General features: G+C 36.3%; 1 protein-coding gene across 1 annotated transcript in view; it reads right to left on the reverse strand.

The window, feature by feature from the left end:
* Positions 1-2,010: 2,010 nt before the first annotated feature.
* Positions 2,011-21,980, reverse strand: part of LOC139143692 (probable serine/threonine-protein kinase pats1) — a 49,978-nt gene continuing 30,008 nt past the window's right edge. Inside the window, exons 5-6 of the mRNA XM_070714211.1 lie at positions 2,689-3,951; positions 2,011-2,065 (exon numbers count right to left, since the gene is read on the reverse strand). Of these exons, the coding sequence (XP_070570312.1) occupies positions 3,322-3,951 (630 nt within the window). The 3' untranslated portion in view covers positions 2,011-2,065; positions 2,689-3,321. The remainder of the gene's footprint in view (positions 2,066-2,688; positions 3,952-21,980) is intronic.

Raw genomic sequence — 21,980 nt, forward strand, 5'->3', positions numbered from 1 at the left:
AAAATTTATTACTTCAAGTTACTCAATTTTGATAGCTATTTGCCTACAGAAGTGAGCCAAGTGTATATAGTGTCGTCTTGATTTTACATCGGTACCCGGAGTTCTATTAAAGTGACCAACTGCAGGGTGCGCATCGGTGCACTGCCGACTGCAGTTTGAATAATCCGTATATAACGCACACGGTACCAGAATAGAATGTTAGCCTCCTCTGCCTAAGTTCTGTATTCTCTGAAACACAGTAGAAGTACGTATTTGAACGGAGAAGAACAAAATAAAACCATTCGCAGGTCATTCAGCCGGCGACCATGGGCGATTACCCGGGCAGTGGCGTGGCATGGCAAGGCCCCAGGAATGTTGCAGGCTCGATGATGTCATCAGTATCGGCGTTCTCGATCACGTGCACAGCCTACAAATTGTCAACAAACCCGCGCGGCAATCCAACTCGATCGGGCAATATCTAGCGTTTGTATGTCACTACAGGAGCACAAATTTGGCTTATTTCTTTACTGAACAACATTTTACGATGGATGTAAGAGAATAATATGTAATTTCGAACATAAAAAAAGGTTAAAAGTTACAAATACTGGGGCTTTAAAATAAACTCGTTCTATTCATATTTTGACGGGCTTGCATATTCAAAACATTTTATTACACTAGGGTCCATCAACCTGATAGCGCTAGGATAATAACATAATTTTCAGCAAGAGTGTTTTAACAGATCTATCAGCGTAATTATACTTTCTGCAAAATACTGGCGATATTTACCATTAGCTTCGGATGTTCATTGCGTCATTTAGAATTTAAACACGTTTAATGTAAATAGTGCTATATGAGACTAATTATCATACGATGATTCAACTAATGTTGCAATTTTTACTGTACGATGATTAGAAAATAGGCAATTACCTCAACGCGAATCATTTCTTGTTAATAATGCTGATAAAAGGTGATATCTGAAATGAGCTTGTTATAATGATATGAATTTGTATTTCTACGTAGAATACATTTCATAAGTACATAACTCTAGATCCAATTGTCACGTTTGATGATTTTCTGACTACTGGAATTACCATCCCTGTTTTCTTGCAGATACTTAGCAATATCCTTCACCAGTTCGGGTCTCTTCATCTTTTGAAAGACTTTCTTCAGCAGCTCCATATCATCTTCTGTTATGTCGCCCTGTTCTTTTAAATGGTCAAAGACATGATACGGGGTGTCGAGCTTCTCTGCAACACTTTTGCTGATTTGATTATGAAGTAAAAGGTTCACCATGTGACGTTTGTCAGCTTGCGTCAGCTTCTCGTCAAGGGTACAGAAGAGTTGATTCAGAGGAGCTATACCTATATTTAGTGATACATGAAATGTAATTTAGTCAGACTTATTCCTCATACTGAATAAAATATAATAAATATGTGATCAAGGGAAAATCAATTGTATAGTTATAAAGGTGGTATGTAAATCAAAGTGAATATTTAAACTTTTGCTCAAACTTTATTTTCTAAAGGATACTTTCAAACTCTTTAACATTAAAATTACACACTTTCATACCTAAGAAATTAATAACCTCAAATTTACCAATATTTGAATTCGAAATGGCTGACATCCACTTTCAACTTTCAGAAAAAGAGAGACGGTGAATGAGTTATATATTCCAAGTTTTTCAAATGAACCCATACAAGCGGTAGACCATTAAAATGCGAGTCTGAATACCTGTTCCCGAGACATATTCTACCTTAAAATGAGATGAGAGAAATTTGCAGAGCATTAGCGAAACATTCATAGCAATGACGATCAGTCTTGTAGACTGCAAACCAACCGTAGTATGCTCACATGCGATTCATCAGATTATGAATTGGGGAAAAATCCTACGGGCCGTTGCAAGGCATTTTGCATGAACAACGGTATGTGAGAAAAAAACATCTTCTCAAGTTGAGTCGAGACGTGTTGCAAAATGTGTGCCACTAACATTCTGCATGTTAACCTTACATGAAAGAGTCTAGTTTACCTTCAGGTGGTAATCCTGTAGTAGAGGCATCTGGATTGCGTGCTTCAGCGTGCTCGTCTTCTGTAATCGAATTGGGTTAGCATCATTAATGTTGAAGTTGTTCAATTTTGTCTTAAATTATGTAATACAATGATAAATGCAAAGCGCATGATAGTGATTATATTATGCATTTGATGCAAAATAAGGAAATATTGAGCGAGGTGGCATCGACAACATGCCTTCAGTCGTACAGTTGAATTTAATGTATTTCAAAATATTTCCTTCAAGAACATATTCTCATGGAAATATTTCAATCCTTTAGCAATATTATAAGTTTTAGAATTTGCTTTGAGTCCTTTAGTCTACAATTTCAGCAAAATACGTTTTAACTACTACTACTACTACTACTACTACTACTACTACTACTACTACTACTACTACTACTACTACTACTACTACTACTACTACTACTACTACTTCTACTACTACTACTACTACTACTACTACTACTACTACTACTACTACTACTACTACTACTACTACTACTACAACAACAGACGGACGGACGGACAGACTCACACACACACACACACACACACACACACACACACACACACACACCATATATATATATATATATATGTAAGCTACAGATGTAGTAGGTGTATAATTATATGTAATATCACTGTGGCCTCAACACTCACCTGTCCAATACCACGTCCCCAATTTCTGAATTTTCATCAGCATTCCACTTCTCGGGCAGATAACTGAGGATTTGTCTTCTGACAATCGAACACATGTATCATCTGTATCTTCATGTGACAACAATTCTCCTACTTTGTGATGACGACACTGACACTTGATAGAGGCATAGTACTCCATGGTAGGGGTGTACGTTTCGACGACCACACATAATTCTTCCTCGATCACTTGCTTCACTTTGCTCACGTCTCTTGGCTGTGGCTGTGGTGGGGGTGAATGCCGCCCAATAGCAGGAACAGTCAGGATCTTCAATTGGATATCAGCATCTTTCTTGCACATGGTTAAATAGAATTTATCGTGTTGGAAGTACAGTCGAACCTTGTGCTTTCTGATAACCTCGACATGTTTTGGCCAACGTTTCATGCATCGAATAAGTAAGCGGTAGAAAAGGCCTTCAGGAAGGAAATTGCCGACGAAATGGAAGTACTGCAGACAGTGCACTGTATTATTTACTGGAAAAATGATGCTACTTTCCCCTTGTTCATCCTTTTGTATTAGGCTAGGTAGATAAAACATACGTTTTCCTTGCGGATTTGGAGAAGTTTCACAAATGATGTCATACATTTCCATCATTTTCAGCAGGGTTGTCTTGTCTTCCTTTCGCTTGTTACATTCCAGGATATAGTCAACCAATTCTTCGTGTAGTTTTCCTTCATGATGCAACTCGTCAATCTGGTAGCGAAGTTTTCTTTCGGTACCAATGTATTCGTGTGCTTGCTTGATTTGGTGATCAGTATCTTGAAAAGATTCACCAACCATTCGACATTCAAGATAACAGTGTCTTTCAGCTCAGGTATTGATGGAAAGTGTAGTATTTCTCCAACATTATGATAAAATTCAAGGGCTTTCATGACTTCTGCTTCTTCCATTTTCGATTCCTTGCCCAACATCTTCACTTCATTTAGAGATATTTTCTGTTTCTGCAGTCTCCTTAACGATAGTTCCAAATGTATCCATTTCGCTGGCACTTCACCGAGAAAAAAGTGCTCCGTTGCCAACTTCTGTAACTTCGCTCGAAGAGTATCTACTGCTTGGTCTGCGGCGATTGTGCCATCTTCTTTTCGGGCTTTGTTGTCGATTGCAATCACATCGACAACGTGGTCATTAACTGCCTTTGTCGCATGCTTATACAAGTAATCCTCAATCTCAAGTAGTCGTTTCTCAGCTTCATCGTCAGCAGCTGCGCCGGCTTCTGTACTTTCTGTCTGTTTGAATTATTTATATACTTATCTATACATTCTTAACTTTAAATACTTCCTCACAAAATCGCCATGTGCAAGCTGTCATGTTAAGTCTGACTGCAATCTTTCAAGTCGATATGAACTTATAGAACTTGTGATAACGTCAGTAAACTACCTCCTGATTTGAATGGGTAATCTGAGCCATTAATCATTATATGCAATTGTTTAAAGAATATTTGTGAGTCGAAGAAGGCGCGTGTATATCACCACATGAAAAGTGAAAACAACTCATCGGGTACAGGTCATAACGGTAAGATGGACGAGTTACCGTTAAATATTTATCTGTTGGGTCAGGCTAATTCTTCAGCTTTCATTGCATCCGGTGAAATTAAAATGAACACCCGTTCATGCATTTATGGTTTCGCTTATTTAGTTTTCCTCAGTTATTTAACGCAAAAATTGTATTAAAAAAGAAAAAAAATACGTGAAATAACGTTTTAACGGTATATGTGCTGACTTATTGGGAGGTGCACCCATGCTGCAATGTATTTTGATTCTTTCCTCTAATATTCACTCACCGTCCCTCCACCCACGGGACGGTGATTCAATCTATTTTGGACTGTGACTATCGATTTTTGACAGCAAAAACTAAATGAACGAAACCCAAAATACATGAGCCAGTGCTCATGATAACTTGGAATTTGAAAATCAACATGGTATTGAGTTTTTATTTATTAGTCTGCTTCGAGACTGCTTATTTGAAACTATCACTATTTGGTGTGTACAGATCAATAATTATATCGTCAGGTACCAGAGATCGTTTGTTTGTCATGCTGATTTGTTCAATCTCTGATCGATTTCATCGCCACTGCCATAAAACTTATTACTTGGTTTATTTGAATTGTTTTCCTTGAATGACAAATACTGAATCTATATATTGTTTAATGGGAACAGTATGTATGTATGTATGTATGTATGTATGTATGTATGTATGTATGTATGTATGTATGTATGTATGTATGTATGTATGTATGTATGTATGTATGTATGTATGTATGTATGTATGTATGTATGTATGTATGTATGTATGTATGTATGTATGTATGTATGTATGTATGTATGTATGTATGTATGTATGTATGTATGTATGTATGTATGTAGGATGGATGGATGGATGGATGGATGGATGGATGGATGGATGGATGGATGGATGGATGTGTGTGTGTGTATGTGTGTGTGTGTAGGTGTGTGGGTGTGTGTGTATGTGTGTATGTATGAGTGCTTTTTTTCTGCAACAGAAGCATGTGCATATGCTATTGTCTGCACGCATTTGAGCTAACATGCCGAGGTATTTATTTAAATATGCCAATGTCGTCAATCTTTCCAACTAAAGTTGCGGTGAAGCCATCTCTCACTGATTATTCATTCGAACACTGGTCCTCATACACGTACATATTGACGTACATGAAATGTAGTACAAGAGTAATGTATTGTTGTGGTTATTGTTCCTTGGGCAATTGCACCTTGATGATCAGCCACGAATCCTCGGATATGTCGATGTCAGGGATTGGACCGCTTGTCCTGTTCATCAGTGATGCAGGGGGATCAACGTCTCTAGACATTGGAATCAGAACACTGTACTAACCGAGATCGTACTATATGTTTCATGATGTTTGAGTCGATCATTTTTGGATGTGACTTCCTTATTTCATCGACACTTCCAAAAACCCAATGGTGCTTAACCTTTAACAGAGCGAACGCATTCTTGTTCTTATGTTGTCACCTCTCACATCGGCGAAGACCAACGCAGCCACACCACTAAGAGGTTAAAGGCAACATAGTGGCATTATTACACGCATAGGGCGAAATAAGACCATATTTTTATCACTTACAAAACCATATTTTTTGTAACATACATGTGATCATCAGTTTGATTCCTTCTACTATTCAATATGTCGTCTTTGTCATAAATTAGCTTTTAGCGTTACTGTACTTGCTAACTTTCTGTCAGATACTTGACATATCAGCAGACGTTGCGTCATCGAAGATAAAATGTTATCAAGACAATTTATATCAAAAATTATTTATGTATTTCGGACGAATATCGTAAGGTTCACATGTTTTTGCGAATTTCACGCTTTCCTAAAACTAACCTTTTCTTCTTTCCGATAAGCATCTCTTTTTCTCTCAGATAGGATTTACTAATGTTGAGATTTGAGCCTCCGTACATGAAGTAAGTTTGTCTCTTGTTTACTTTCTTCCACAGTTGTTTATCGTACCTAATACGTCTTGTAAGCTTTGCTAGCTCCGCTGTCAGCGACGCGGAGCTTATCAAAGAGGCTGACTTTCCGTGGCCGTCCTTCATCGTCGTCGTTGTCCGTCCGTCCGTCGCCCGTCAACAATTGCCTTCTCGTCTAAAACCGCATCTGATCGCTTTGAAATTCGACATGCAATTTACTTAGGGTGACTTCAGTTAGATTGGTGCAAATTGTGGTGAAATTTGCATATTTGTATTAAAGGCAATTTTTGTCATTTTAGTTCAAAATATCTTTAAAAATCTCCTTCAAAACTACAGGTCAGATAGCTTTGATATTTGGTACATAGGTCCCCAAGGATGATTTATTTCAGATCTGTTCAAATTATGCATAAATATGCAATTTTGTGTTTTTAAGGCAATTTTTGTCACTATTGGTCAAAAATTTGTTTCTCAAAAAGTACTGGTCTGATAGCTTTGAAATGCGGTATACAGATTTCTACAGATAAACTGAATGTGACGTATTGAAATTATGCAGAAATCTACAAATTTTGTATTTTGGGGCAAATTTTGCCATTTTTGGTCAAATAATCTATTTCTCAAAAAGCATTTGTCTGATAGCTTTAAAATGTGGCATACAGGTTTCTATAGATGAACTGAATGTGACGTATTGAAATTATGCTGAAATCTACAATTTTGTATTTTTGGGGCAAATTTTGCCTTTTTTGGTCAAAACTGTTTTTCTCAGAAAGCACTAGTCTGATAGCTTTGAAATGTGATATACAGGTTTTTACAGATAAACTGAATATGGCATATTGAAATTATGCTGATATCTACAATTTTGTAGTTTTTGGCAATCTTGCCATTTTTGGTCAAAAATGTGTTTCTCAAAAAGTATAGGTTTGAATTTTGGTATACAGGTTTCTTCAGATAACCTGATTGTGATATATTGGAATTATGATGAATCTGGATTTTTAATTTCGGGGGCAATTTTTGTCATTTTTGGTTGAAAAAAAGTTTCTCAAAAAGTACTGTTTAAAAGCTGTGAAATTTAGTATACAGGCTCCTACAGATGAACTTAATGTGATATATTGAAATTATGATGAAATCTGCAATTTTGTATTTTTTGGGCAATTTTTGCCATTTTTGGTCAAAAAATTTGTTTCTCAAAAACAGCTCGTCTGATAGCTTTGATATTTGGTATACAGGTTCCAAGGGATTATTTTAATATGATATATTGAAATTATGATGAAATCTGCAATTTTGGTTTTGGGGGCAATTTTTGCCATTTTTGGTCAAAAAATTTGATTCTCAAAAAACTACTCGTCTGATAGCTTTGGTTGACATGTTCTTCGGGATGATCTAATGTGATATGTTCAAATTATGATGAAATCTTCAATTGTGTATTTTTGCAGCTATTTTTGCCATTTTTGTCAGGCCTCTGAAAAGAGCTATCAAAGATTTCGACCTTCTTCATCAGTATGTGCCTAAAATAGTTATTCTCTACACAACACAGTGAGCTATATCGGCTTGGTCGCTTATTTATTTTATAATTGGATATCTTCCACATGTCACTTTCAAGAGAAGATATTAAAAAGCTGATGTAAAACTATTCCATCGATTTGTCTCTCTTTCATTGATTATTCTCAAAATTAGAATTTCAAATTTGATTGGAGAGTATATTAGTCAGAATCATTAGTTCTTATCATGGATGACACTTAACCAATGTTAGACCCTGACGTCTTTGAAGCAAAGACCCAAAAACGGACGTTTTAGGGTCAATGCTTGAAGATACCATTCCCACCAGCATGATCGAATCAGAGAGACTAGATTGATCTAACTTTCGAGTTAGATCAGCCTCCAGCAGCTGAGAAAAAGAAGTCAACATAATCATCAGAGTCAAGCGAGCTAGACAACGGCTTCACACATTATACTCCACAGAGAGAACATTCTTACACAAGTCACAAAAAGCGTTCAAAAGCTTCGTTAAAGGCATTGTTCGCGATCCCAGGGACGGGCATGGCTGGTTGCGTGGCAAATGCAAAATATTAGTCATGCTGAATCAAGGTGTAATCAAGTAATAGTTTATTTATAGATTGGGAAAATCCTAATCCTGATAGTAATGATGGAATATAAACTTTGTGAAAAGTTGAGAAAATTTACCACTTCTTTGATTTGTATGTTTTACATTCCATGTTGTACAGTACTGCCTGTACTATACATGAACAGTTCATACATTGGGCAAGTATTCTGTGCTGTTCTTTCATTTTTAGGTCCCTGCTGTCCGAGATAAGTCTTTCTATAGTGTCAACCAATCTCTTCGATTACTGTAATCTACTCCAATAAATTAACTTACCGGTATTTGTATGAATACAGGGATGCCTTAGCCTATCTCTTACAATCTAAGATTTGAGATATTTGACAACAACATGTATGCAATTTTCATATTTTTCATAGGCCTAAATAACACACAGAAGAAAGTCACACTCAATGTTTTGTCCAATTGAAAGTCAAATTGTCACCGAAAAAAGTAGAGGTGGCCATCTATAAGCCAAACGAGAATTAATATTAGCAAAGATGGATATTAATTAAGCCTTTCCCATTTCCGATCCCAGTTACTCATACAACGGGGTATAAGCGAAAGCAAAGAGTATCGAATGTGTGAAACCTAAGTGGCCCCTATTCAGTACCACGTAGCCTACAGGTACACCTTAAAGAATACTTACCAGGCCAAAATACCCAGTGTTGAATTCCTTCAAAAGTGGCAACAGTTGGAAAGACATTGCGGCAACCAATTCATCACCCTGATCTCTAACTATTTACCTCTACACCCAATAAAGCACCGGGACTCAAGACAGTTGTACATCACAAACTTAAAAGAGCGATCGAGGACACTCGCTACACAGAACGCAGGATGGAAGGCTGCAAAGACGATTCTTCAAATAGGCAAAAAAGAGGCTAAAAACAGCACAAACATCACAGCAACGACATAGGTCGGGTTTTCTTCCTATACTACGGTACAAAACCAAACCAAAGGGTCTTTCAAAGGCCCTTAAAGCCCGGCTCGAAATGGACTGGGATCACGATTAGTGCCAAGTTTGGTTGGGCGTTTTGGGGCGTAGCTCTGCATAATGAGTCTGTTGGTAACGGTTGCGATCGTTCGCATTATCTGCGGATCTGTTTGCTCTCAGATCACGCTCAGGCTCGGACTAATATAGATACGTACAGCCTTCGTTTCGTGGTTCGTTCCAGTTATGCCATGGCAAATACTCGAAATAAGAAAGAAAGGAAAACTATCAACTTAATCAAACAAGAGTTTGCTTGAATGAATTTACCGAAGTTTCAGGCCATATCAACGTTCATTATGTGAATGATTCGGCTACTGACCGCCATGTACATACGGAATATTGGCGCCGTCTAAAGTCGAATAATTATCAAAAAAAAAATAGAACATTACAAATAACCCGAAATTGGCAATTTCGTATGGTAAATTATCGATGAATGTTGACTAAACTGTATCCACCTGAGCATGGAAGGAGGAACATGTCAGGAAAATGGTACGAAATAAGTAAACGGCGACGTCATGACCGATCGCTATTAAAATCAGAAAATAAAGGAAGTTCACAACATTACGTACGGGTCGATACTTCCTTGAATTTGTGTACCACGATACCTGTAATAGCGATAACGGTCGGCTGCTCGGTTGCTTGGCGGGTGACATCGACAACTCATCACGAGTTATGTTTATTTTCGTAGAGATTGGTATGTCAATCCTTACCAGCTTTCCGAACACGACATGTCACTTCCACCTGTAAAAACGACCGTTATCGTGGCCAGCATACATCCAAACCAACTGTTCGGTTTCGTCAAGTTAGACTGTAGATTTTGAAGTTGTTAAATACGTGGATCTCTTCGACTGACTATAATTAAATTGATCATGGAGGCTACCATCGTGATTTGAAGGTTGTTTTGATGTCATTCTCGGTGCAAGCTACAGAGTCTGCCTACAGTTTTGTTTACGCGCTTTTCGCAAGAATACATCGTACGACCGGTATAGTCCTCTTGCTAAGTCGCGTCTGAAAATGGTTCACTTTCGTGATGTAATTGCACCATAAATGCTAGCAAAAGAGTTTATGACAATTTACACAAATTTTTCATCCTTTGCCCGCTGATATAACTCTAAGCATACTTATGGTTTGTTACATTGTAATTGTGCTCGTATGCCGTCCACTGCACACTGTAAAAATAGCGGACGCTAGACGCGTCTTTACGCGTTCAAAATGTACATGTTGGTGTTCAAATTTGAACGGCTAGTGTTCATATTGTTAACACTAGTGTTCATAATATTAACAATGATGTTCTAAACCTGAACACTATGTGTTAACAACGATCTCCTTCAAGTGTTCAAAAACTCAGCATCACAGAAATTTTACAATACTGTGAAACAATTAACAGTCTTTTGTGTTTTTTACTTTACAATGGCTATATTAAATTTACTATTGCTTCACTGTCCGGTAAACGTACACGGATTTTGGTGTAACGAATTTCACACTGAGTGAAAAATATTTCCGGCCTACAATTGCTGAAAGCATGTTTTTTCTAAAAAAGGAAGTATACAAAATAATTTTACACGTTTATTACGGGTTGAAAGTTTAAAAATTAGAAAAGAAAATCAGAAAACTACCATGAACGTTTTAATTTTAACATCGGCGTGCAAGAGGCGTTCTACTTCTAAACACTTGGTGTTCAAGTTTGGTGTCTTTTCCTATCCCATGATGCATCAAAACGGAAGTTGCGACATTTTTCTTGTAAGCGCACCATGAAGTTGTGATCGTAAGGAAGCAAGACCAGAAAGGGTAAGTTTCCTCTCCAAAATAGTAAAAGGTATTAGATTTTTGAAGCATCTATATTATCGTCCTTCGAAATTAATTGAATTGTACCTTGAAATAGCTTAACTACCTGAAGAAACCTTTTTTTTCTTTCAGTGGCTGCTATACCAACAACTAGCTGTGACTACGCAGTGGTATTTTTGGCCATAGCCTATCGATCGATCTCACTCGGGTCAAGGGTCATCGCAAAACAACTGTAGCGATAACCCTTGACCTGAACGCGATCGATACGCCTTGCATTGTACCGCTGCGTAATCACAGCTAACACATGTCTTTTAGTAAACACAATCGCATATAAAACATCAGTTAAACATCGTAGGGTATACAATGTATTGTTTCAGCATATGAGAGTTTGGCTTTTTTATTTTAATCAGTTGATGACAAGAAGCAGCAAATATTTTGTAACAGTATTAAAGAGAGGCACTGTATAAGAAAGTCTCCCCTTTTCCTTAACCTAATCAGCCCCTTGGTTTTCATTTAAAGTTTCATCTCGCCATATTACCTATTGTTGATTTTTTTCAGGATGTAAAAAGTTGGATTTAACTGAAAATCGAAGAGTTGTTATAGAAGCTGGTGGTACAGATAACGGAGAAGATGAGTGTACAGGTAGCTGTCTGGAAACAAGCTTGAGAACCTCAGTTCATCTCTAATGTACATTTAAACTTCCAAGGGTCAGTAACTGAATTTTGATAAATTTCTGTATTTTTCTTCTGAATTAATCTAAGCTTTGGTAGCATGCTATGATCAACTAAATGTTGCCGGAGCATAAGCTTTCACAGACGTGTAGTCTCCCTTATTTAAATTAAAGCTGAAAGCGACAGACCATTCAGAGTAAAAATGTCCACTCTGAATTACTGATTTTTCTGAAATTTTCACTCTTAATTTTCTGTCACTTTCTGCTTCAATTTTCATTCCCCCTTGCATCTGATGAAGGAGACTTCACGTTGAAAGCTTATGCCCTTGTAACATTTAGTTGATCATAGCCTGCTACCAAACCGTAGATTATTTTGTATTGTAGCTCAACACGTCTCTTGTACTTAGCAATTGGTTTTTAGCTTTGCTGTCAGCTAAATAGGTGGATGTGTAGCATTGTCCTCAAATTTGTACATCCAAAGGTTTTTCTTCAAAACAGCCTGTACGAATCCTTTAATATTTGGATTACAGGTCCCAAGGGAATACCCTAATCAGATATGTTCAAATTATGATGATATATGCAAATTTATATTTTTGAGGCTAATTTTGCTATTTTTTGGCAAAAATCTTCTTCTCTTTTACTGCCGTCTTCAATATTTGGTAAACATGTCCCTAAAAATGACCTTAGTCAAATTTGTTCTAGTTGTGATGAAATATTCAAATTTTTATATTTCATGGCACTTTTTTCATTTTTGGTCAAAAAATATTTAAAAATTTTTTTCAAAACTGCTAATCGAACAGCTTTGATATTTAGGACATAGATCTCTACTGATAGTCTTTTTCAGATTGTTCAAATTATGCAGAAGTTTGCAACTTTGTATTTTTAAGACATTAAAGACATTTCAGACATTTTTAAGACATTAGGGATTACCAGAATGTGATATATTCAAGTTATGATGAAATGTACATTTTTTTTTAATTTTTAGGGTGATTTTTACCATTTTTGATAAAAAACATTGTATAAAAATTAATAGCAGGGTACACCAGAATTTGAAAGGTCTTTACGAATATGTTTTAAATTTCTGAGAAGTATATTTTTGAAATGTCACCCGTTTATTTCAGGGTTTATTTAAAGATATTACAAACAAACAAACCTTTTTGTTTATGAAGGACTTTGTTGGACAAGGAAATAGGTTTTACCCTGCCAAGGACCCACTTTCCCCACTTTCTGCGTGTTGTGCCTTACTGTGACACTTTGACAACTTGACATGATGTGTTTTCTTTAGTGTGGACAACTATATACCATGTGCATCAGAGAAGCCATTAATTTTTTTTCTTCTTCAAATTTACAATTGTCTATACAAGAGGAAATGTCTTTAAGAAACCATCTTACAAAAATGGAGTATGCATTTCATTTATATACGTCTTTTCAACACAATTAGTATGCCAAATTTTGAGCTTTTTCAGATAATTTTTGTACATTTTAAACAAGTATGAACATAAAACGTTATCCACAATATGGTGATTTTTATTGCATATGTTTTTGATAGGAAGGTTTTAACACCGTTGGTTTTTTCCTCTGACAAACTTTACATACAAAGTTGCAATGTTTATTTGCCCATTTTACAGTAAATTATTGTATTTTACTCTAGAAATGTTTCGTGTATTTTTAGAATAAAATAATTTTACTGGATATCAATGGTCTGTAATGTTATTTCAAGGCTTGAACACCCCGTGAACGCCCCAAATTAAAGGTGTTCATCAAGCGCGCATCATGTGTTCTAGCCTTTAACACACTTGTCGTTGAACGGCGTCCATGCGTTCAAAAAGTGTTACAGCCCTTTGAACGCGTAAAAGCGTTCAATTTTTTGAACACATTTCCTGTGCAACGTGTGTTCAGATATGGAACACCATGGTGTTCAATATAATGTCTGATGAACACGTAGCGTTCAAAATCTGCACACGTGTGTTCAAAAATTGAACGTTGGTTGAACACGTAGTGTTAAATTTCTGAACGTCTAGACACGTTCAAAAAGTGTTACAAAAAGGCGTTTAATTGGTGTTCTATCCTTGATCATTTAAGGGAGAATGCACCTCGGGGACAGAAATTCAGGCCTCCAAATTTTATCAATTTTCTTCTGACCTACCACTTGTGGGGGCTCATTTTGAAGCTCTTGGCGAAAGAAAAGTTTTAACCGTCTTAGTTTTTCGAAAATCGAAAATTTTATTTTTTCTCATAGAGTTAACACAGGGATGGCGGCCATTTTGGATTTCAAATATCGAGAAATCGCAAGTTATTTGTCTCTCTAGTACAAAAGTTTGCACGGTGACCCCTGATTTTTATTATTGCTTTGGTAAGAGAATGGTTGAAAGTTTCACTGAGGAAAGTTTGAGCAAAAGTTTAAGTCTTTCACTTTCGAGGTGCATATTACCTTAACCAGTTTACACCTCTGCGCGTCACCGAATGATTGACAATTGTTTGAATCATGGAACAACTGCACTGTAAAGTTAAGTGTTCAAGGATAGAACACCAATTAAACGCCTTTTTGTAACACTTTTTGAACGCGTCTAGACGTTCAGAAATTTAACACTACGTGTTCAACCAATGTTCAATTTTTTAACACACGTGTGCAGAATTTGAACACTTCGTGTTCATCAGACATTATATTAAACACCATGTGTTCCATATCTGAACACACGTTGCACATGAAATGCGTTCAAAAAATTGAACGCATTTACGCGTTCAAAGGGCTGTAACACTTTTTGAACGCATGGACGCCGTTCAACGATAAGTGTGTTAAAGGTTAGAACACATGATATGCACTTGTTGAACGCCTTTAATTTTGGGCGTTCATGGGGTGTTCAAGCCTGGAAATAACAAAACAGACCACTTATATTCAGTTAAAATTATTTTATTTAAAAATACACAAAAATTCTTTTAGTAAAATACAATTATTTAGTGTCAATTGGGCACATAAACACCGTTGGTGTTTTCCTCTGACAAACTTTACAAAGTGGCCATATGGCCACTTTGTAAAGTTTGTCAGAGGAAAACACCAACGCTAATTAACACCTTCCTATCAAAACATAAACAAAAGAAAATCCCCATAAACACTGTAGATCGTTTTCAAACAATATGAACAAAGTAGTGACAAAACAGGTTTTACTTATTGTGGATTACGTTATATGTTCATACTTGCAAAAACGTACGAAAACATCTGTTTGAAAAAGCTAAAAATTTGGCTTACTTGAATATATCACATTTTGATAATTCATATGTCTTAAAAATGTCTGAAATGTCTTTAATGTCTCAAAAATACAATTTTGTGTATTTCATCATAACTTGTACATATATGATTAGGAAAATCCCCGGAAACCTGTACTCCAAATATTAAATGAATCGTACTGGCCGTTTTGAAGAAAACGCTTGGGATGTAAACATTTGAGGATGATGCCACACATTTACCTATGATACAAGGTCTACGTCCTTAACAGCAAAGCTAACATCAGTAACAAACCGAGAACAAAAGACGTCTTGATCTAAAATATAAAATAATCAAAGATTTGGTAGGAGGCTATGATCAACTAAATGTTACTGGCATAAGCCTTCAAAGACGTGAAGTCTCCTTCATCAGATGCCAGGGTGCAATGAAGATTTGAAGCAGAAAGCGACAGAAAATTCAGAGTGGATATTTCAGAAAATTCCGAAATTTAGAGTGTAAATTTTTTACTGTGAATTTTCTGTGGCTTTCTGCTTTAATTCTTCATTCCACCATTGCATCTGATAAGGGAGACTACAAGTATTTGAAAGCTTATTCTCCAGTAACATTTACTTAATCATAGCGTTCTGGACATAGCTCAGACAAATTCAGAACAAAAATACAGAAAATTATCAATTCAGTTACTAACCCTCGAAAGTTCAAACACGGTCCTTTTGTGGAGGGACTGTGGTTCAAATCTACATCAGAGATGAACTGAGGTTTTCAAGCTTGTTTCCAGACAGCTATCTGTACACTCATATTCTTCAATTTCTGTACCAATAGCTTCTGTAATAACTCTTCGATTTCACGTTCATCCAACTTTTCACATCCTGAAAATAATGCAACAATAGATAATATGGCGACATGAGACTTCAAATGAAAGACAATTTGGCCTTATTAGGTTAAGGAAAAGGGGTGACTTTTGTATACAGTGCCTCTTTTCGTCAATGTTACAAAATATTGGCTTCTTCGTGTCATCAACTGATGAAAAGTAAAAGCAAAGCCAACTCTCATATGCTAAAACAATATTCTTCGATGTTTAACTAAAGTTTTAAATGTACATGCGATTGTGGTTACTAAAAGACATGTGTTAGCTGTGATTACGCAGCGGTAATGTGGCATATCGATCGCGCTCGGGTCAAGGGTCATCGCTCCAGTGATGACCCTTGACCCGAGTGCGATCGATACCCCATGGCCCAAAACACTGCTGCGTATTCACAGCAGCCACTGAAAGAAATAAAGGTTTCTTCACGTAGTTAAGCTTTTTCAAAGTACAATACAATTCATTTCGAAGGATAATAATACAGATGCTTCAAAATCCAATACCTTTTAATATTTTGGAGAGAAAACTTACCCTTTCTGGTCTTGCTTTCGCACGATCACGACTTCAGCGTGCGCTTACAAGAAAATGTCGCAACTTCCGTTTTGATGCATCATGGGATAAGAAAAGGCACCAAACTTGAACACCAAGTGTTAAGAAGTAGAACGCCTCTTGCACGCCGATGTTAAAATTTAAACGTTCATAGTGGTTTTTTGATTTTCTTTTCAAAATTTCAAAATTTCAACCCGTAATAAACGTGTAAAATTATTTTGTATACTTCCTTTTTTAGAAAAAACATGCTTTCAGCTATTGTAGACCGGAAATATTTTCCACTTATTGTGAAATTCGTTACACCGAAATCCGTGTACGTATGCCGGACAGCGAGGCAGTAGTAAAGTTAATAAAGCCATTGTAAAGTAAAAAACACAAAAGATTGTTAATTGTTTCACAGTATTGTAAAATTTCTGTGATGCTGAGTTTTTGAACACTTGAAGGAGATAGTTGTTAACACTACGTGTTCAGGTTTAGAACATCATTGTTAATAATATGAACACTAACCGTTCAAATTTGAACACCGACATGTACATTTTGAACGCGTAAAGACGCGTCTAGCGTCCGCTATTTTTACAGTGTACCTTTTGAGGGCCATTCCGTTTGTTCAGAAGCGATTTCTCCCCAAGTCGTCGTAGTTTTAAAAAAACTTTGCGGATACCTGTACGGCCTAGGTGTTTGCTAATAATTTTGTTTGATAATCGTAGGCTGATTTTAAGGGAGCGGTCTACCTACACTGTATAAAAAGCGGACGCTAGACGCGTCTTTACGCGTTCAAAATGTACGTGTTGATGTTTAAATTTGAACGGCTAGTGTTCATATTTTTAACACTAGTGTTCATATTATTAACAATGGTGTTCTAAACCTGAACACGTAGTGTTAACAACCATCTCCTTCAAGTGTTCAAAAACTCAGCATCACAAGAAATTTTACAATACTGTGAAACAATTACCAATCTTTTGGTTTTTTTTACTTTACAATGGCTATATTAAATTTACTACTGCCTCGCTGTCCGGCAAACATACACGGATTTTGGTGTAACGAATTTCCCACTAAATGAAAAAATATTTCCAGTCTAAAATTGCTGAAAGCATGTTTTTTCTAAAAAAGAAAGTCTAAAAAAGAAAGTATACAAAATAATTTTATACGTTTATTACGTGTTGAAATTTTGAAAATTTGAAAAGAAAATCAGAAAACCATCATGAACGTTTTAATTTTAACATCGGCGTGCAAGAGGCGTTCTATTTCAAAAAACTTGGTGTTCAAGTTTGGTGCTTTTTCCTATCCCATGATGCATCAAAACGGAAGTTGCCACATTTTTCTTGTAAGCGCACCCTAAAGTCGTGATCGTGCTGAAGCAAGACCAGAAAGGGTAAGTTTCCTCTCCAAAATAGTTAAAGGTATTAGATTTTGGAGCATCTGTATCAATACCCTTTGAAATTATTTGTATTGTACTTTGAAATGGCTTAACTACGTGAAGAAACCTTTTTTCTTTTAGTGGCTGGTATACCAACAACAAGCTGTGAATACGCAGTGGTACTTTGGCCATAGCCTATCGATCGATCTCACTCGGGTCAAGGGTCATTGCAACACAACTGTAGCGATAACCCTTGACCTGAGCGCGATCGATACGCCTTGCATAGTACCGCTGCGTAATCACAGCTGACACATGTCTTTTAGTAGAGACAATTGCATGTAAACATCAATTAAACACCGTAGAGTATACAATGTATTGTTTCAGCATAGGAGAGATTTGCTTTTTTATTTTAATCAGTTGATGACAAGAAGAAGCCAATATTTTGTAACAGTATTGAAAAGAGGCACTGTATATGAAAGTATCCCCTTTTCCTTAACCTAATCAGCTCCTTGTCTTTCATTTAAAGTCTCATCTCGCCATATTACCTATTGTTGCATTTTTTCAGGATGTAAAAAGTTGGATATACCTGAAAATCGAAGAGTGGTTACAGTAGCTGGTGGTACAGATAATGAAGAAGATTAGTGTACAGGTAGCTGTCTGGAAACAAGCTTGAGAACCTCAGTTCATCTCTAATGTAGATTTAAACTTCCGAGGGTCAGTAACTGAATTTTGATAAGTTTCTGATTTTTTTTCTGAATTAATCTAAGCGTTGGTAGCATGCTATGATCAACTAAATGTTGCCTGAGGATAATCTTTCACAGACGTGTAGTCTCCTTTATCAGATGCAAGGGTGGAATGAAAAATAATAGCTGAAAGCGACAGAAAATTCAGAGTAATAAAATGTCCACTCTGACAGAATTACTGAATTTTCTGAAATTTTCACTCTGAATTTTCTGTCACTTTCTGCTTCAATTTTCATTCCCCCTTGCATCTGATAAAGGAGACTTCACGTCTTGGAAGCTTATGCCCTTTTAACATTTAGTTGATCATAGAATGCTACCAAACCTAAGAGAATTTTGTATTGTAGCTCAACACGTCTCTTGTTCTTAGCAACTGGTTTTTAGCTTTGCCGTCAGCTAAATAGGTGGATGTGTAGCATTGCCCTAAAATTTGTACATCCCAAAGTTTTTCTTCAAAACAGCCTGTACGAATTCTTTAATATTTGGATTACAGGTCCCCAGGGATTACCCTAATCACATATGTTCAAATTATGATGAACTATGCAAATTTATATTTCTGATGCTAATTTTGCTATTTTTGGCAAAAATCTTCTTCTCTTTTACTGACGTCTTCAATATTTGGTAAACATGTCCCTAAGAATGACCCTAGTCAAATTTTTGCTAGTTGTAATGAAATATTCAAATTTGTATATTTCATGGCAATTTTCGTCATTTTGGTCTAAGAATCTTTAAAAATCTTCTTCAAAACTACTAATTGAACAGCTTTGATATTTGAGACATAGATCTCTACTGATAACCTTTTTCAGATTGTTCAAATTATGCAGAAATTTGGAACTTTGTATTTTTGAGAAATTAAAGACATTTCAGACATTTTAAGATATGAGGGATTACCAGGATGTGATATATATACGTTATGATGAAATTACCAGGATGTGATATATATACGTTATGATGAAATCTACATTTTTTTATTTAAAGGGTGAATTTTACAATTTTTGATAAAAAACATTTGTATAAAAATTAATAGCAAGGTACACCAGAATTTGAAAGGTCTTTACGAATATGTTTTTAATTCTGAGAAGTAGATTTTTGAAATGTCACCGATTTATTTCATTGTTTATTTTAAGATATTGCAAACAAACAAACCTTTTGTTCATGAAGGGCTTTGTTGGACAAGGAAAAAGGTTTTACCCTGCCAAGGACCCACTTTCCCCACTTTCTGCATGTTGTGCCTTACTGTGACACTTTGACAACTTGACATGTTGTGTTTACTTTAATGTGGACAACTATATACCATGTGCACTAGAGAAGCCTTGACTAACTTTTTTTTCTTCAAAATTTACAATTGTCCATACAAGAGGAAATGTCTTTAAGAAACCATCTTACAACAATGAAGTATGCATTCCATACATATATGTGTTTTCAACACAATAAGTAAGCCAAATTTTGAGCTTTTTCAGATGATTTTTGTACATTTTAAACAAGTATGAACCTAAAAACGTAATCCACAATATTTAAGTAAAACCTGTTTTGTCATTACTTTGTTCATATTTTTTAAAACGATCTACAGTGTTCATGGGGATTTTTATTGCTTATGCTTTTGATAGGAGGGTGTTAACACCGTTGGTAGTTTCCTATGAAAAACTTTACATACAAATTGGCAATGTTTATTTGCCCACTTTACAGTAAATTATTGTATTTACTCTAGAAATGTTTTGTGTATTTTTAGAATAAAATAATTTTACTGTATATCAGTGGTCTGTAATGTTATTTCAAGGCTTGAACACCCCCTGAACGCCCAAAATTAAAGGTGTTCAACAAGCGTGCATTATGTGTTCTAGCCTTTAACACACTTATCGTTGAACGGCGTCCATGCGTTCAAAAAGTGTTACAGCCCTTTGAACGCGTAAATGCGTTCAATTTTTTGAACACATTTCATGTGCAACGTGTGTTCAGATATGGAACACTGTGGTGTTCAATATAATGTCTGATGAACACGTAGCGTTCAAAATCTGCACACGTGTGTTAAAAAATTGAACGTTGGTTGAACACGTAGTGTTAAATTCCTGAACGTCTAGACGCGTTCAAAAAGTGTTACAAAAAGGCGTTTAATTGGTGTTCTATCCTTTAACACTTAACTTTACAGTGTAGCTATTGTCAGTTGTCGCTTAAGCGTCATTATGAATTTCAATGAGATGGGGGCCTTTTATAGCCCACACACCCGGTTTAAATAGCACTACCAAAACACAATGGCAAAACATGATCACACACGAAATAGTGTTAAAAACTCAGAAACAGACAGCGTAATAAAACTAAAAAAAAAACAAAAATAAATGCACAAAATGACAAACAAAATATCTCAAACACAATATTACAACATACCAACATACACGAAACACAGTGACCAACCAAAAAATGGATTTACTAAGAATCTTTCTTCACACAAATCAAACAATAATACACTGCAAATTCTTTTGGAATGAAATTTCAGAACACTGTCTATTATTTATTCCAAGTCGGGTTGTGGGCAAACTTACGTGTCGTATACTGGTTTGTACCCTAACCAGGTAAGTTAAGGTTGTATAAGGCAGACCAACTGAGGCGGAATCAATGGTTTGTATTCCACAAGATCACTGTGCAAAAATTGGTCATCGTTGGTTTGTTGACAAACTAAACTTATTCTAAATGATCTGGTGGGAATTTATTCCATTTTGAAGTAGAGGTTATAATCCACTGCAGCTGTTAATTTTTTGCCGTTTTTCATGACATGCGGGATTGCCCCTTGGTTTGAATAAGATAACACAAGTAAAACTGACTTGGTCATATGCAGTGTTCGCGCCACACTCAAAAAATGCGAGTAAAACTCATTTGAACACGATTGGAACTAATTTGGGATAGTTGGATGGTGAAGTGATGTCGATTTATTTGGCAAATGTAACCTCATCTGCTTTTCTTTTTAAGTTACTCACTCGTTTTTATGACTTATTTGTAGTATCGCAACATTCAACTATAGGGCACCTATCATTTTGAGAAATTTGAAAAAAAATAAGATCAATTGTCCCAAATGAGTTCCAATCGTGTTTTGGCGAATTTTTTTATAGTCATCAGCCACGCTTGCGAATTTTTAATATTCGCTCCGGGAAAAAACGGTTTTGAAGCGATCACTCCAACTGCCGGGTCGTATATCGCCTTTGCACTATTACTTCCGGGTTCTGGAAGCGACCCGCGCCCTGCGTACAGGACTGTGTGTTCCCGGCGTTATACGGCCTCCATGAACACACAGAACTGTACGCAGGGCTAACTGGCTAGCAGTTTTCACCGCCAGGCAAGTAATTTTTGGTGCCTACAAGCCTGACGGGCTGGCGTAATTTAGGAGAGTAGCAAAGTCATTCGGCATCAAACGACATGGAGTATCACTGTATCCCATGAAAAGCAAGGCGAACGGAACACAGAGACGGTTTTCGAGCCTTATTACATAAAATTCTCTATATAAAAGGCTGCAAATCTCCTCACGGTAGCGCACATAGGATCCTATTTTAAGCGGTAAT

Source organism: Ptychodera flava, chromosome 11, assembly GCF_041260155.1.
Source record: "Ptychodera flava strain L36383 chromosome 11, AS_Pfla_20210202, whole genome shotgun sequence".
Lineage (NCBI taxonomy): Eukaryota > Metazoa > Hemichordata > Enteropneusta > Ptychoderidae > Ptychodera > Ptychodera flava.